At 31.2% G+C, this 13,123-nt stretch overlaps 2 protein-coding genes across 3 annotated transcripts in view; both read right to left on the bottom strand.

Moving 5' to 3' along the window:
* Positions 1–1,976: 1,976 nt before the first annotated feature.
* On the bottom strand, positions 1,977–5,013 carry LOC114163333 (heme oxygenase 1, chloroplastic-like). Its single transcript, XM_028047579.2, has 4 exons — positions 4,296–5,013; positions 3,292–3,515; positions 2,378–2,485; positions 1,977–2,202 (listed from the first exon to the last, which is right to left on the bottom strand). The coding sequence occupies exons 1-4, from the start codon at positions 4,705–4,707 to the stop codon at positions 2,110–2,112; spliced, it is 837 nt and encodes a 278-aa protein (XP_027903380.1). The 5' UTR covers positions 4,708–5,013; the 3' UTR covers positions 1,977–2,109.
* Positions 5,014–10,388: 5,375 nt separating this feature from the next.
* Positions 10,389–13,123, bottom strand: part of EMB3142 (nuclear pore complex protein (DUF3414)) — a 28,584-nt gene continuing 25,849 nt past the window's right edge. For both annotated transcript variants that reach the window (XM_028047290.2, XM_085666469.1), the window contains exons 37-45: positions 12,954–13,091; positions 12,604–12,747; positions 12,198–12,320; positions 11,986–12,081; positions 11,726–11,863; positions 11,517–11,617; positions 11,283–11,402; positions 10,996–11,128; positions 10,389–10,858 (exon numbers count right to left, since the gene is read on the bottom strand). In XM_028047290.2, coding sequence (XP_027903091.1) covers positions 10,778–10,858; positions 10,996–11,128; positions 11,283–11,402; positions 11,517–11,617; positions 11,726–11,863; positions 11,986–12,081; positions 12,198–12,320; positions 12,604–12,747; positions 12,954–13,091 — 1,074 coding nt within the window. In that variant the 3' untranslated portion in view covers positions 10,389–10,777. The remainder of the gene's footprint in view (positions 10,859–10,995; positions 11,129–11,282; positions 11,403–11,516; positions 11,618–11,725; positions 11,864–11,985; positions 12,082–12,197; positions 12,321–12,603; positions 12,748–12,953; positions 13,092–13,123) is intronic.

The following is a 13,123-nucleotide window of genomic DNA, read 5'->3' as shown; positions in this document are numbered from 1 at the left end:
TTGATCATGATGCAGTACTATTATTTAGAAATTCCCTTTTTTTAATTAATTTTAGGTGATTATAATTTTGGAAGATTATATTTGAGTTATTTAAGTTTCTTAGATTCTAAATAAATTCTAGTCTCGTATTAGACTTGTCTTCTTTCATTCATGACATATGCGAACAAAATTATACCTCTAATTTTCCAACTCATGATATCTTTCTAACATGTGAAGATTAAATTAAGTGAGTTAGAGAAGTTGGTTTTAATTTGTGCTTGATCAATGAAGCACCAATAATCAAGAGGATGAAAGGAAGCATCAAATTTAAAATGACAAGCATAAGCTGTATGTGCAAACTTCAGACAGATTTGACACAAGAAATTAGCAAATTTGCCACCATGTCCTCTAAATGGACGGACCACCACCACGAGAGGATCCACAAAAGCTACCTCTGGAAGAATTACCTTTGGAAAACGAACCTTGTGTATAATTCAGCAACGGTCGAACTAATGTTTTTGTCTCCGTAACATATCTTTTAACGCTTATCTCTACAATTGATGGTGTGTGTTTTTTACTCTCAATAACATACAGCAATAGCATAATCAGCAAGCAAACCTTCAAGAATAGCATGTTGACGATGTCATTAGCACGATCAAGTTCAGTAAGATATATAGCTAGAACCATTGAGTTGACAACAAACTGCTACAACTTGTGTGACTTAATGGCTGGTTCAACATATTAACACCTTTGTAAATAATTGGAATCGTCTAGTTTTTCTGCAATAGAAGTCGAAAAGGAATATGTAGCCATAACACTGAGCAAGAGAACTGAGAAAGAGCAAACAATGTATTGAACAGTAAGCGTTAATGAAAGCGGAACAAGCACCGAAAACCAAACACAGTACCATTGACGAACACATCGAAACATTGTAAGGAAGTAATTGGCCAAAGAAACAACAAAATCGAACGCATACACTTCAATTACTTGTCATAAACAAGAATGATTTCAGATCGCGAATTGCGAAACCAAGACAATAACACCAAGGAACACGGTGAAGCACTAGAAGGAAGCAATTGGTCGAAGAACAAAAAAAAAACACAAACACTTCAATTAGTTGTCACGAACGAGAACGAAGCCAAATTGAAAAATGCGAAGAGGAACAAACATGTCAACCATTGTCACAAACAAGAACAGAGAGAAATGAAAAACAATAACGAACGAACAAGAAGGAAGAAGACAATAAAGAGGTGCACGAACTGAGACGAGAAGCAGAACTAAGATCATCGAAAACTTGATCTGAATACCATCTTAGTGAAAATGAAGAAAGAGAAGAGAGAAAATAATTATGAACAAATATGTGTATTATTCACATTACATGCATAATCACAAGTACACTGACTTATTTAGGAGTCATTTACGAGAAAACACTTGTACAAATACAAAGAAAACTACATAATAAACTATCAACTATAACCAACTATTTAACTATAGTATACTAAAACTAACCTTTCCATGAAAACCAGTTTAGTTAATAGTAAACGTCCAATCAATACTTAATTTTAGACAAAAGTGACTGCAATCTAAATAATTGGATGTTTCTCTTGCACTCTGATAGGATCTTGACCTTCTCCTTCACCCTCATGACACGGTGAATCTAGCCCATTAGAGAGGAAATAAAGGTGGTGTTGTGGGCAAGGGATATACGATTTAGAGGGAACAAGAATTTAAGGAAAAGATAGATAAAGCAAGTGGAGCCTGAATTGACAGAAAAATCCGTGAAGGAAGTAGATTTAGGATAGAAATTCAAAGTAGATACTGACTTCTAAATTTATCTTTACATTTCTGAATTTTCTGATCAAGTAACTCGAGTTGGTCTCTTGCTACTTTTATCAATAAAAGTCAGCTTCTATCAATATCATGGAAGCCTTTTTTTTTTAAAAGGTCCTATTCACAACAACAAAGGACTCATCAAAGCCCCATTAGACAAATGCAAGTTAATCAACATCAGTCCTGTTATTCCTTTGCATTGGAAATTAAATAATTCACATATAAGGTTCTTGGCTTCCGCCATGCACTTTAATAACCATAATTTTACAGATATAGCACATACAGCAGGGAACTTTAATATCAAGATAGAATCAGTCGGAGAATCTCTCCCGATAACTTGAACGACTTTTCTGTTTCTTCCAGACAGTGGTTCTTTTCTTCCCTAGTCCAACCCTGTTAAAAAAGGAATAACAAAAAGGTAAATTCAACACCCTAACTAAGAAAATTTGGAAGCTATCATTGTATCCTTTGCTAATTAGGTATAAGACCGCAACAGAAATAAACCTATTGATGATTCCTTAGACAATTGGAAAGAAATGCAAATAATTAAGAAAGTCAAGAAACTTACTTCAGCAACTTTATTCAATTTGTCCCTCACGTTCTGCAACAACTGGGGAAGGTCACCGTCCCATTTGTAGAACTTTAATGCCTTGTTGTCAAGTAACTGTTCAGCAACCTGTAAGATGCAGGAAGAATTTACTGATTATAGAAAGGATAAGTATTAGCCTTTATCTCGTCAGGTCATAATGAAAGCAAAATATTTAGAACATAGTGAAGCCTAAAGGATGGATGTCTAGTGTTGTAAGAACAATTTACATTTGGAGATAAACAAATTTCATCCAAAACAAAAGAAGTAGGAACCCAGATTTGTAAGAAGCTTGTTATCACTTCTTTTTCTTTGATGCTTTGTAATAAATTCAAAAAAGCATAAATTTAATCCTTACTGTTGCATTGCTTTTCAGGTTCAGGTGTATTGCGTATTTTACTTTTGAAAAGCTTATAATCAAAATGCTTCAGAAAGGGCTTTGGGCTGAGATGTCTATTGTTCTTTTAAGTGATATGGTAATTATATGTGTATGCACTCTCTAGTTTTATTGATTAAATAACACCGACATATTAATAAAATAGAACACACGGTACATATGTGCAACATTATGCAAATATCTGTATGGAAATAGCCACATGCCAGTTGATATATACCTTCTACTGGTTTCAGACATAAAACTTTGCAGACGTAAAAGAAAGATGAGATATTCCCACTTTATTAAAAACTTCATTATGTTCTCACAATCTTGGAGGAGAAATATAGAGTGGTAAACAATCCATAAGAGAGGACAAATGAGAATATATCCCCAGATATGAATGCGTCTATAAATCATATAAAACTGATGTTCCAGCCCGTAAATAGCACTCAACCAAAGATGTTCTAAAAAATTGTGACAACATAATTGAACCTCGTTAAGCATGCATGTAAATGTTTACCTTTCTCCCGATCATTCGACCACCAGCTGAATGAGCAAAGTAGATGTTGTAAAAGTGGCAAATGAATGCTTGAGGATCATTCACGGATAATTCCTTGAGATATTGTGCATAGCTAAGTCCTGGAGAAGAAGGTTCAGGAATAGTATAACCTTTCTCCTTGAACCACTCCAAATCTTCTTTCAAACTTTCAGACCTTTCCAATCCAGTATTTCTGAATTCAGCATCTACACAAGAAAGAGAAATGCATGGGACATTTAACAATTGGATTTGAACATATATACAGACATCAACATGTTAGTTGAAGCTATGGTAGATGTAATAGAATAGTAGAACCTGTATGGATCACAACAAGAAACACTCACTGAAGTAGAAAAATCATGCTCACAAAAATTGGTTACAATCAATTTATCTTCAGCATCATCAAGTCAAACGTGAACGAATCAGGCGATTCGAATGACCTTCATTCCCAAAATACTATGGATGATCGTTTGCACAAAACATTAGCAATAAAAAAAATGGGAGACCTTACGAAGATCACAATATGGGCACACAAAAGCAAAAATTAGAAATCAATGAAACGAAATAGCCAAAGACAGGAGCAGAGACTCAAACACCATAAGTAGACTCTTGAATTAAACAACAAAAAGGGCTAAGATTCACCACAACTCACTTGCTAACACTGGTTAACAAATTGAAAGAAGAAACAAAATTCTCCTTTTAATTTCTTAATAAGAGACACTGGTTAGCATTTGGCTATAAAATATAGCAACAATTATTAATTGCAACTCATGATTAGTTGGAGTTAAAACAAGCATCACATAAAACTCATGCAACTCGTAGAACAGAAAACCACAACGCAAAGACACACATCAGCCCCAAGAATGACGACCTCACAATCACCACCACATCCAAAAAAAACCCGAACCTCAAATATTTCATTAAAACGCAAACGCAAAAAACAAAAGCATTTCAGTAAAATATCGAGGGAGAAAAGCGACACTGACAAGAAGGATGAGGAGCCTCTCGAACGATGTCTTCTAACGTGTCGTAAACGACCTTACTATCCACAAGAAACTTGAGGTACCCTTCAACAGTTGGGTCCCACTTGGTAACGGCTTTCTCTTCGGGTTGTTTCACCTCCTTCTCACCCTCCCTGGCCTGGTCCCTGGTGTGCAACCTCATCGCCACGAACCTCATCTCCTCCACGAACCCCTTCGACTCCCCCTTCTTCTTCGGCGTCTCGGCCGTCGCCGCCGACACAATAACCGCCTTTCTCGGCATGGTAGCCCGGAGCCCTCGAACCCCCGCTGGTAACCCCGTTGGCAAGAAAACGGAGCGAGATTGATGAGGCGGCGACACCAAACGGGGCTTAATATACAGCAATTGGGTCTGCGACACAGCTATTAGTGACGCCATTGGAGATAGTTGAGTGCACGAAAACGTTGATGTGAAGGCGCAGCAGAAGAACGGGCACGGTACTTGTGTGAGTGAGTGTGTGTGTGCGTGCGATACAGAGATTAAAATAAGAGGAGTGGATGATGCAGTAATCTTCAAGAAAAAGCGATGGATCGGGAATAAGAATTATAATAAAATATAAAGAATATGATAAAATAATAGGTGTTGATTGGTGCGAAGATAGAGTGAAGGACGATTGTCGGAGAAGTCTGGAGATTTGAACAAACAGCGAAACTTTCTATGTTCCTTCTTCTATGTGTTGGACTCTGTAGTTATCCATTGTTTTTCTTTTAAAACATCTCAAACTAATTACTGTTTCTAATTTCTTAATTATATTACTTTCAATTTCTCTCGTAACAATCTTAAACTAATATCTGTTATTATTTTCTTTGTAAAAGAAAGCAATGACCAAAATAGTATAAATAAATAACGATAATAACAACTAACTCTTTGCGATAAAACTTAATTAACCGAAACTTTTTCTAATTATATTAAATTTAGCGTCACTTAGATAAAATATATATATTGATTTTTTTTTTTATGAAATGATAATATTTTGATGAAAAATTAGTGAAATAATTTATGAAGCCATAATAATGTCTTTAAAATTATATATATGAATATTTGAGTGAAGGAGAGGTTGGTTGGTTGTCCGTTTGAAATGGACTCTAGTTGTACAAAGAATTTCACTGAGATTTTTCGTATAAACACGCAAACACACGTATTTGTTTTAATCTTATGCTTAATTGCTTTTCTTATCTCAATATTCATCTATTATATTTAATTTTTTTCACTGTGGATAAATAGTTTAATTTTTGTTTTCATTATGTATTATGTTGTGTAAATATAGGTCAAATTGGTTTCATTATGTAATTTAGTTTTTGATTTTTAAAATATAAGATATTAAAAGAACGTGTAGGAAACACTCCACCTGGGTGTCGTGAAGATGATGAACATCAAAAACCAATATTTGATCAGGGGACATAAATTTATGTATATGTTTGACATAAATTTTAGACTTTAAAACAAATCATTTGATTTTACCTCAAATAAGAGAAATCTCCTTATACAATATAACTTTCAACTAAAATTTTAATAAAAAAAAGTACAATCTAACATAAAAGTAAGCAAAACAAGAAAAAATCTAAAATATTATATACAAGTCGGAAAAGAAAGGTTGCCCACTATACTATATAACTTGAATAATCATGGTATGAAATTAAAAAGCAAAATGAAGGTTTAAACCTCTAACCTCAATTACAACATTTAACCACAATCCAATCGAGCATAACTCTCCCTAACATAAAAGCACTCACAAAGATGAAAAAAATTGCCTTTGAGGTCACCAATGTAGGGAGAAACAAGTTTCCTATAATTGTCACTTGAAAAGAGAATGAAAATATCAAAATCACAAAAAGAAAGTGATCATAGACATTATAAAGACATTTTTGTGAGACGTCCTAGGTCCGGCGTAAATTTTAAATTACTTTGGACGTAAAAATTTACATTGGATGTAAATTTTTAAATTTATGCCAAATAGAAAATCACATATAAAAGAATTGTTTTTGATCACGTAAATTTTTAAATTCACGTCAAAGTCAAGGGATAACAAATACGAACATCTTCGACTGTGCTAATCGTCTTATTCTTATCCTTTGATTATTAAGAGAGGGAAGTGGTTGAATAAATTTGTTGATTTGGTCCAAACTCTGTCCTACCACCTCTTTGTTGTTGCTGCCTAAATAGTAGGCAGTGGCGGATCTTGATAGAAAATTTTGAAGGGACCAAAATAATATACTCAAATTTTATATATTTAATCATTGTCACTAATATAACAAAAGTATATATAATTTAGTATATTGAGATCTTGTTGTATATTTTTCCTTTATAAAAATTATAGTTTTGAAGTTTTATTTGATATGGAACCCATTTTAAATAAGTTTTTCTAATTTCATCTTTTTCCTTCGATATTAGATATTCCAAAAAATTAATATGAACTTTCCAACTTATAATTCCAAATAATTAATATGAAATTTTTCACCTATAATTCCTTGAATTTTAAGAAAGGGTTATCTAATTCAACAATTGAATCCTTAGTATTATCGATGAAAATAGGTGAAGAAGTAAATTTGTATTGTTTTCATCTTCACGTGTATCTTTCCTTTTTATCACTTAAAAAATAAATCTATTATTGTATTCTTTATCGATATACCTTTTTTTTAAAATTAAGACTAAGAATTAATTTATCAAAATCTAATAAAAAATTGAGAGACGTAATTATTAAAAAAAAATATATGTTAATCAAGTCACATATAAGAAATAGTTATGTAAAAACATACAGTACATAACTTCTCTTTATTCATAAAAAAATAAATATACAAAAAACTCATAAGAGAAAAAATACTAAAAATATCAAACTAATATTTCACTATCAAAAGATAAAAGAGAGTTACCTTTTTTATCTTAGAAGAGGAAAGAGAATTGATGAGGAATGAAGGTGAGAATAATAAATTTGTGTCTAACTTTATATTTTTTAAAATAAAAAATAAAAGAAGATATGTAAAAGCAGTAAATGAATACAAAAGATGATAAACTTAAAATGAAAAAGAACCAAAAAAATATCTAAATAAATTTTATTATTTTTCATTATATTTAATTTTATATTTTATTATTTATTAACATTAAATATTATATTCTATAAAAAAAATATAAAAAAAAAAGTTACAAATTTTGGGGGTACCATCGCCCTCCTAATGACCTTCTAAGGTCCGTGGATGAAAGTAGGTAGAGTCTTTTTTTTTATGCTTTAATAAGAGAGAGCACAAGTTAAGGGGTAAATTTTGATATGCACAAGCTCAAATAGAGTACTTCAAAGTAATAAGTGAAAGACTTTTTTGGTAATTTTTGTTTTGCTTTATATATGTAACCAACAATCTAATTCTATGTTGAAATTTGTTTTCATCTTTTCAAACATTGTAAAATGTACTCATATTAATTAAGAATTATATTTCACTAGTGTAATTTAACTAATGAAATTTAGTGTTATTGAAAAGATTGACAATCCATCAAACTTATGCTTTATATTATATCTACAAGTTTATGGTAATTATTTTTTTGTGAAAACTTTACCTATTGTTGTGTCATTATGAAAACTCTCATGTTTTGATTAAGTGCTTGCCACAATAAAATGTAAAACATGAAGATGCTTTGTTTGTAAGATAATGTCTTTGAAAAACAACAAATCATCTAAGACACAAGTTTTTCATCTAATAAACAATACAACACCTTACAATCTTTGGTTTATCTGATAAGTGAAGACTTCATCAAATGATAGCCATATATAGTTTATAAGCTTATAGTGTACCTTAACAAAAGTGTTCTCGAAGCTTATCTTGTGTTTCATGAAATATTTTTCTTTTGTCTACCAAGATAATTTCCAAGATAATTTCTGCTAGCAAAAGTCAACATCAAGATGTTTGTAAATATAGGCTAAAGTTGTTTTTGTTTAAACAATCTCCCCACATAAGCTTATGTCAACTCAAATCTAACTATAAGCCTTGTACGGTCTTTGCTTTTACTTAATTTTGAGTAAAAGGTCTTCTAACCTAGTGTTGAAAAGTATTGTTATCTCTAGGAATGATGCTTAAGAGGATATTAGCATTTAATGCATCTCCACATTCAACTTTGTGAAATGCTAGAAGATGAAGATCTATAAGTTCAAAGCTCTCAATTACTAGAAAATCATTTGTAACAACTTTGTCTTCCAAGTTTTATATAAAGTTATCATCTGAAGGAAAAGAAAAAGAGATTATTTAATAAGTGCTAAAACACTCCTAAAATCTTTATGTGCTCATAAAAGCTTTCAAAAACACTATTGTGTTCATTTAGCGGTATACTAGAATCTTTATACTTTGTATACATTGTAAGACATTGATCTTTTTTAGTGAGAAAACTCTACAATCTCTTAAATTATAATTTGTTTAGTTACAAGTAATCGATGTTTAAACGATATTCTATCTTAGTCAAAAATGACGGTGATTTAAAAAATACTCTATCTTAATAAAAAATAATTATATTTTAAATAATATTCAATAGGTTAGTCATGAACAAATCAAGTTAAATTTTAGACAAGAATACAAAATTTTAAATAATACTTAAACAATAGGTTAGTCATCATTGTCTATTTTAAAACTCGACTAATCTTTACCAATTATATATTATATAATATTATGGTACAATAATGAATAGGAAAGTTTTATAAACTAAATTTTAGAACATAAAAAATCAGATTATTTGTTAACTTAAATTATCGTCTGAAAGCATATTATCATATCTGCAAAGTTTTAAGAAGATTTAAAAACATAATTTAATTCACTTCTTATATTTTTGGTCTATTTGCACAAGAAAATTGCCCACCCAACATATTATGGAAGGATAATCTAGGTACTTAATTCCAACGACCTTAAAAGACTATTACTAGCCATTTAATATTATATATATATATATATATATATATATATATATATATATTTATATATATATATATATATATATATATATATATATATATATATAATATTAAGATGTATAATTTTTAGCATGAAGTTCGATAGTGTTGATATTTTTAAAAATATAAAAGTATATTTTATAATCATTTTCCAAATCGTTACTCACAGGTAATTACATCCGAATCAAATTAAATAAATCTACAAATAATTTTATGAAATAAAAATCTTAAAACCGCTTTTTTTTGGGTTCCATCGTGTACATCATAAATAACGATATTCAAGATATTATTTCTGATATTCAGGACATCATAACTTGCAGCCTGTGTAAATCAACTACAAATTAACCGGCATTGCTTAAACTTCTAAAATCTAGCCACTCTAGCACATGTAGTTCATAATTTTACTTAATAACTTGCTCATTCGGGTTTCTCACTTATTCAAAAATAATTTGGTCATTTAAATATCATATTCCAAAAGTAATTTATTTATTCACATTTATTCCTTTATTTCAATCCACTTTAAATCATTTCTATTTTTAATAACTTGCACTTAAAAATTATAAATATAATTTTAATTTTAAAATTATACCAATATATATTATTATTTTTATTAATTTAGTTAAATAAAAATAAAATTATTAAAATTCTTATGCAAACAGCAAATAAAACATTATGTTGAACAAACTAAAAAAAATTAGTCTATATTTAACTGACCAATCCACGTTGTCATCCTACATGTATTGTTACCCCCAACTGTTAATAGCTTCGAATAATGACAATGTTCAGAGAAACATTGGATAACGTCTGAATTATACTAATTATGCTAATAACTAATGAAATCATTTATTTATTAAAAACAAGGAGCCGGACAATGTCAAGTCGGTCAACTTAAAAAGTGGATTTTCCGATTGAATGGATTTATATAACTACCAACAAGCTAGTTTAAATTTTCTAACTTAGAAGATACAAATATTTTCTAATTACAGAACTCCATTATTAGCAAATTAATTTTAAAAACCATAATTAAATCGTTATAATAGAATTATTCAAGTTTCTGTATATTACAAAAATGTATAGCTACCAAAGCATAAATTTAGCTTTTCATTTTTACAAAAACAAGAATGCTAAAACATGATTATGTTGTTTATCATCCAAGTTATATATTGATATCGTAAATAACATTCAATCTTATCACAACAAAAATACAAAATATAGTGGAGACCAGATCTAAAACTAATTTGTGACCCTATAAAAGGATAAATCAAATTTATCCCTAAAACCTAAAGACCAAAGCGCAAATATTGCTGCAAGACGTCTTTTAAATTTGTCGCTTTGCCATTCCTAGACGACTTTTAAATTTCATCCAAGCTTGAATACAAAAATTCAGAAATAGCATCTACACAACAAAAAAGTGTGAAGTTGATTTGTTACAGCTTGAACTGAATTCTGTGAAACTACTTTGAACTTAAATAATTTACAGCGCCCAAGCAATTAATATCAGTGAAGCAATTTTTTAAATACATTTTATATCAATTTTTGAATTGCAAGCTCTTTGGCAGAAGTTGCCAATCTACGGAATACTTTGAGATTGTGCCCTACTTTATCCTGAAAAGAAAGCATACTAGAATTGGTCAATTAGGGGAAACCCGATTTCCACTAAATACAGACAATCTAGCAGATAAGGCCATATTCAAGAGGTTGACTTAAAACCATCGAAACATTAAGAAGAACTATATCCATACCTCTCCCAGCAACTCAAGTCGCTCAAGGGTTGGGACTAACTTTCCACATAACAAAGAAACGTCCTGTTGTGCATCATACTTGGCACCATATGTAATTGTTTTTGTTGTCAAGGTTGAATCAAGCGCAGCAGAACTACCAGAAGATTAAAAAGAAAGATTAGCCTACAGAATTAGAGATCATTTTCTCCAAAGTTCGGCCATATAACATTAATCTTCACGTACCCAACATTTTATCTAATTTCAGTTAACATTAACATTCTTATCACCTTTCCAACTTAAAGCCTCACCTTTCTTGTAGATGGACAAGGATGATATTTAGCACATGTTCAGAGAGTGGAAGCAACAAAATGATTAGCTGATCCCTATTAGCAACAACTCGACACATTTCTACCATTGCGATGTATCTCCTGTACAAAATTTTAAAACCATACAAAGAATGTAATGCATAAAAGAGAAAGATACTAGAAATTAAGAGAACATGACAATGAAGTAAAATTAAAGACCTCAGTCAAATGACTTACCTTTTCTGTATGTTATCTGAAGATGAAACAGTGTCCTGCCGGACACACATACTGATGATTTCATCCACTTCCTGCCTTGACAGTTCATTTATGTCTCGGATCTGCAGATGTGCGAATAAGGTGTTTTTTATACATCCATATTAAAAAGGCAATCACGTAGACAAAATCAAGTGTAGAAGATAAAGAGACAAGCTTTTTTGCATTTGCACCTTATTCAGTAATACGGATTTCTCCTCAGCTGCCCTTTCAAGAGCAGTTGTAACAGAAGAAAGAAGAGAATTGAGCAAGCTCAATGTAGGTTGTTGAAGTTCAACAGAAGTAGGGTAACTGGACGAGGCATCTGAAGGCTGAGACAGAAAATTACAAGAGAAAACAAAGCTGTTTAGAGGGAAAGAATGCACATACACTAGCTGAATGGGGAAAATAGTTCAAGGTCAATAAAAAACTGCCTGTTGAATGTATAATATACCTGCAATCTCAGGGATTTCTTTATGACTAGAAAATATAAGTAAGAGCTCAGGCTGTAGCACAAATTAAACATCCGTAGTTCTGAATTCCTCTGATTCTGATAATTCATGAAGGCAATATCACCATAAGATTAGGATCAATAATACTATGTATGCATAATGTCATATATTATTTCCCATAACCTAACATTAATTAAGAAAACTACAAACTCACCTCAGGCGATACTCTTGATTGAGCAAAACTAGGAATCTTTGAATCACGTGAGAAAAGAGCACGCATCATACCAAAGAGCCCTTGAACAAAACCATACTCGTCACTCTCTTCGTAAGGCCAAACCTAATAAAAATAAAAAATGTAAAGCAACAAAAAGAAACGACCATAGCTACATAAGTAGAATTCTGAAGCCTCTTGCAGCTAGAACTACGATGATGTCACCATTGTGCATGGAATAAAAGATCACGCTTTACCTGATATGTAAAAGGTAAAGTTCTCAATGAATTCAATTATACTGTAACTTACGTAAATATAATATTGTGGCTTCACCTACACTAAATCTGACAAGCTACCATCACACTTGTTGTAAAAGGTTCTTAAATATAGAGAAATAATTGAACAATACCTTGCTAAGAATACCAACAACTAAATTGATCTGCTCCATTCTTAGTTCATCTGCTTCAGCAATGTCTAAACGGAGAACCTGATCAAAGAGTGATTGGTGCCCTTTGACAAAATCTATTACCTCACGAACAATTTTATTCTTCACCTATATCATACACGAGGTGGAATGAAACATCATCTTCATCAATGCAACGAAAATTGGATTCCCTTTTAAATAAAATTCAATCACAATTGAAATAATCATAAAACTTCCCTGGCAGGGAATGTAGTAAAATGATTGGTTCCCTAACAGGGTAGCAGGGAAAATTCATATCATATTAAAAATATTGTAAATGGAACACAAAAGCCAACCTCCAAAAAGTCAGATGTATCAACCAAGGATGTCAGTGAAAACACTAATCTCATGACTGGAGTTATAATCATCCGTTGCCTATCAAAATCCACAGCCACATCTCTTCTAAGTCTTGTCTCAACCCACCTTAAACTTCCCTGCAGATTCTTTACTGTTCAGTAAGTCGAAT

The sequence above is a fragment of the Vigna unguiculata genome, chromosome 9 (genome assembly GCF_037176805.1).
Source record: "Vigna unguiculata cultivar grain cowpea cultivar isolate G323 ecotype 2 chromosome 9, ASM3717680v1, whole genome shotgun sequence".
Taxonomy (NCBI): domain Eukaryota; kingdom Viridiplantae; phylum Streptophyta; class Magnoliopsida; order Fabales; family Fabaceae; genus Vigna; species Vigna unguiculata.
This window is presented reverse-complemented; position numbering and strand designations above follow the sequence as displayed.

Bases quoted from the DNA above. Each gene is read 5' to 3' on its own strand.
- LOC114163333 (XM_028047579.2), bottom strand. From the start codon at position 4,707: ATGGCGTCACTAATAGCTGTGTCGCAGACCCAATTGCTGTATATTAAG. The intron at 3,516-4,295 runs GTCAGTGTCGCT...TTTCTTGTGTAG, and splicing joins AGAGGCTCCTCATCCTTCTT to ATGCTGAATTCAGAAATACT. The intron at 2,203-2,377 runs GTAAGTTTCTTG...CTTTTTTAACAG, and splicing joins AATTGAATAAAGTTGCTGAA to GGTTGGACTAGGGAAGAAAA.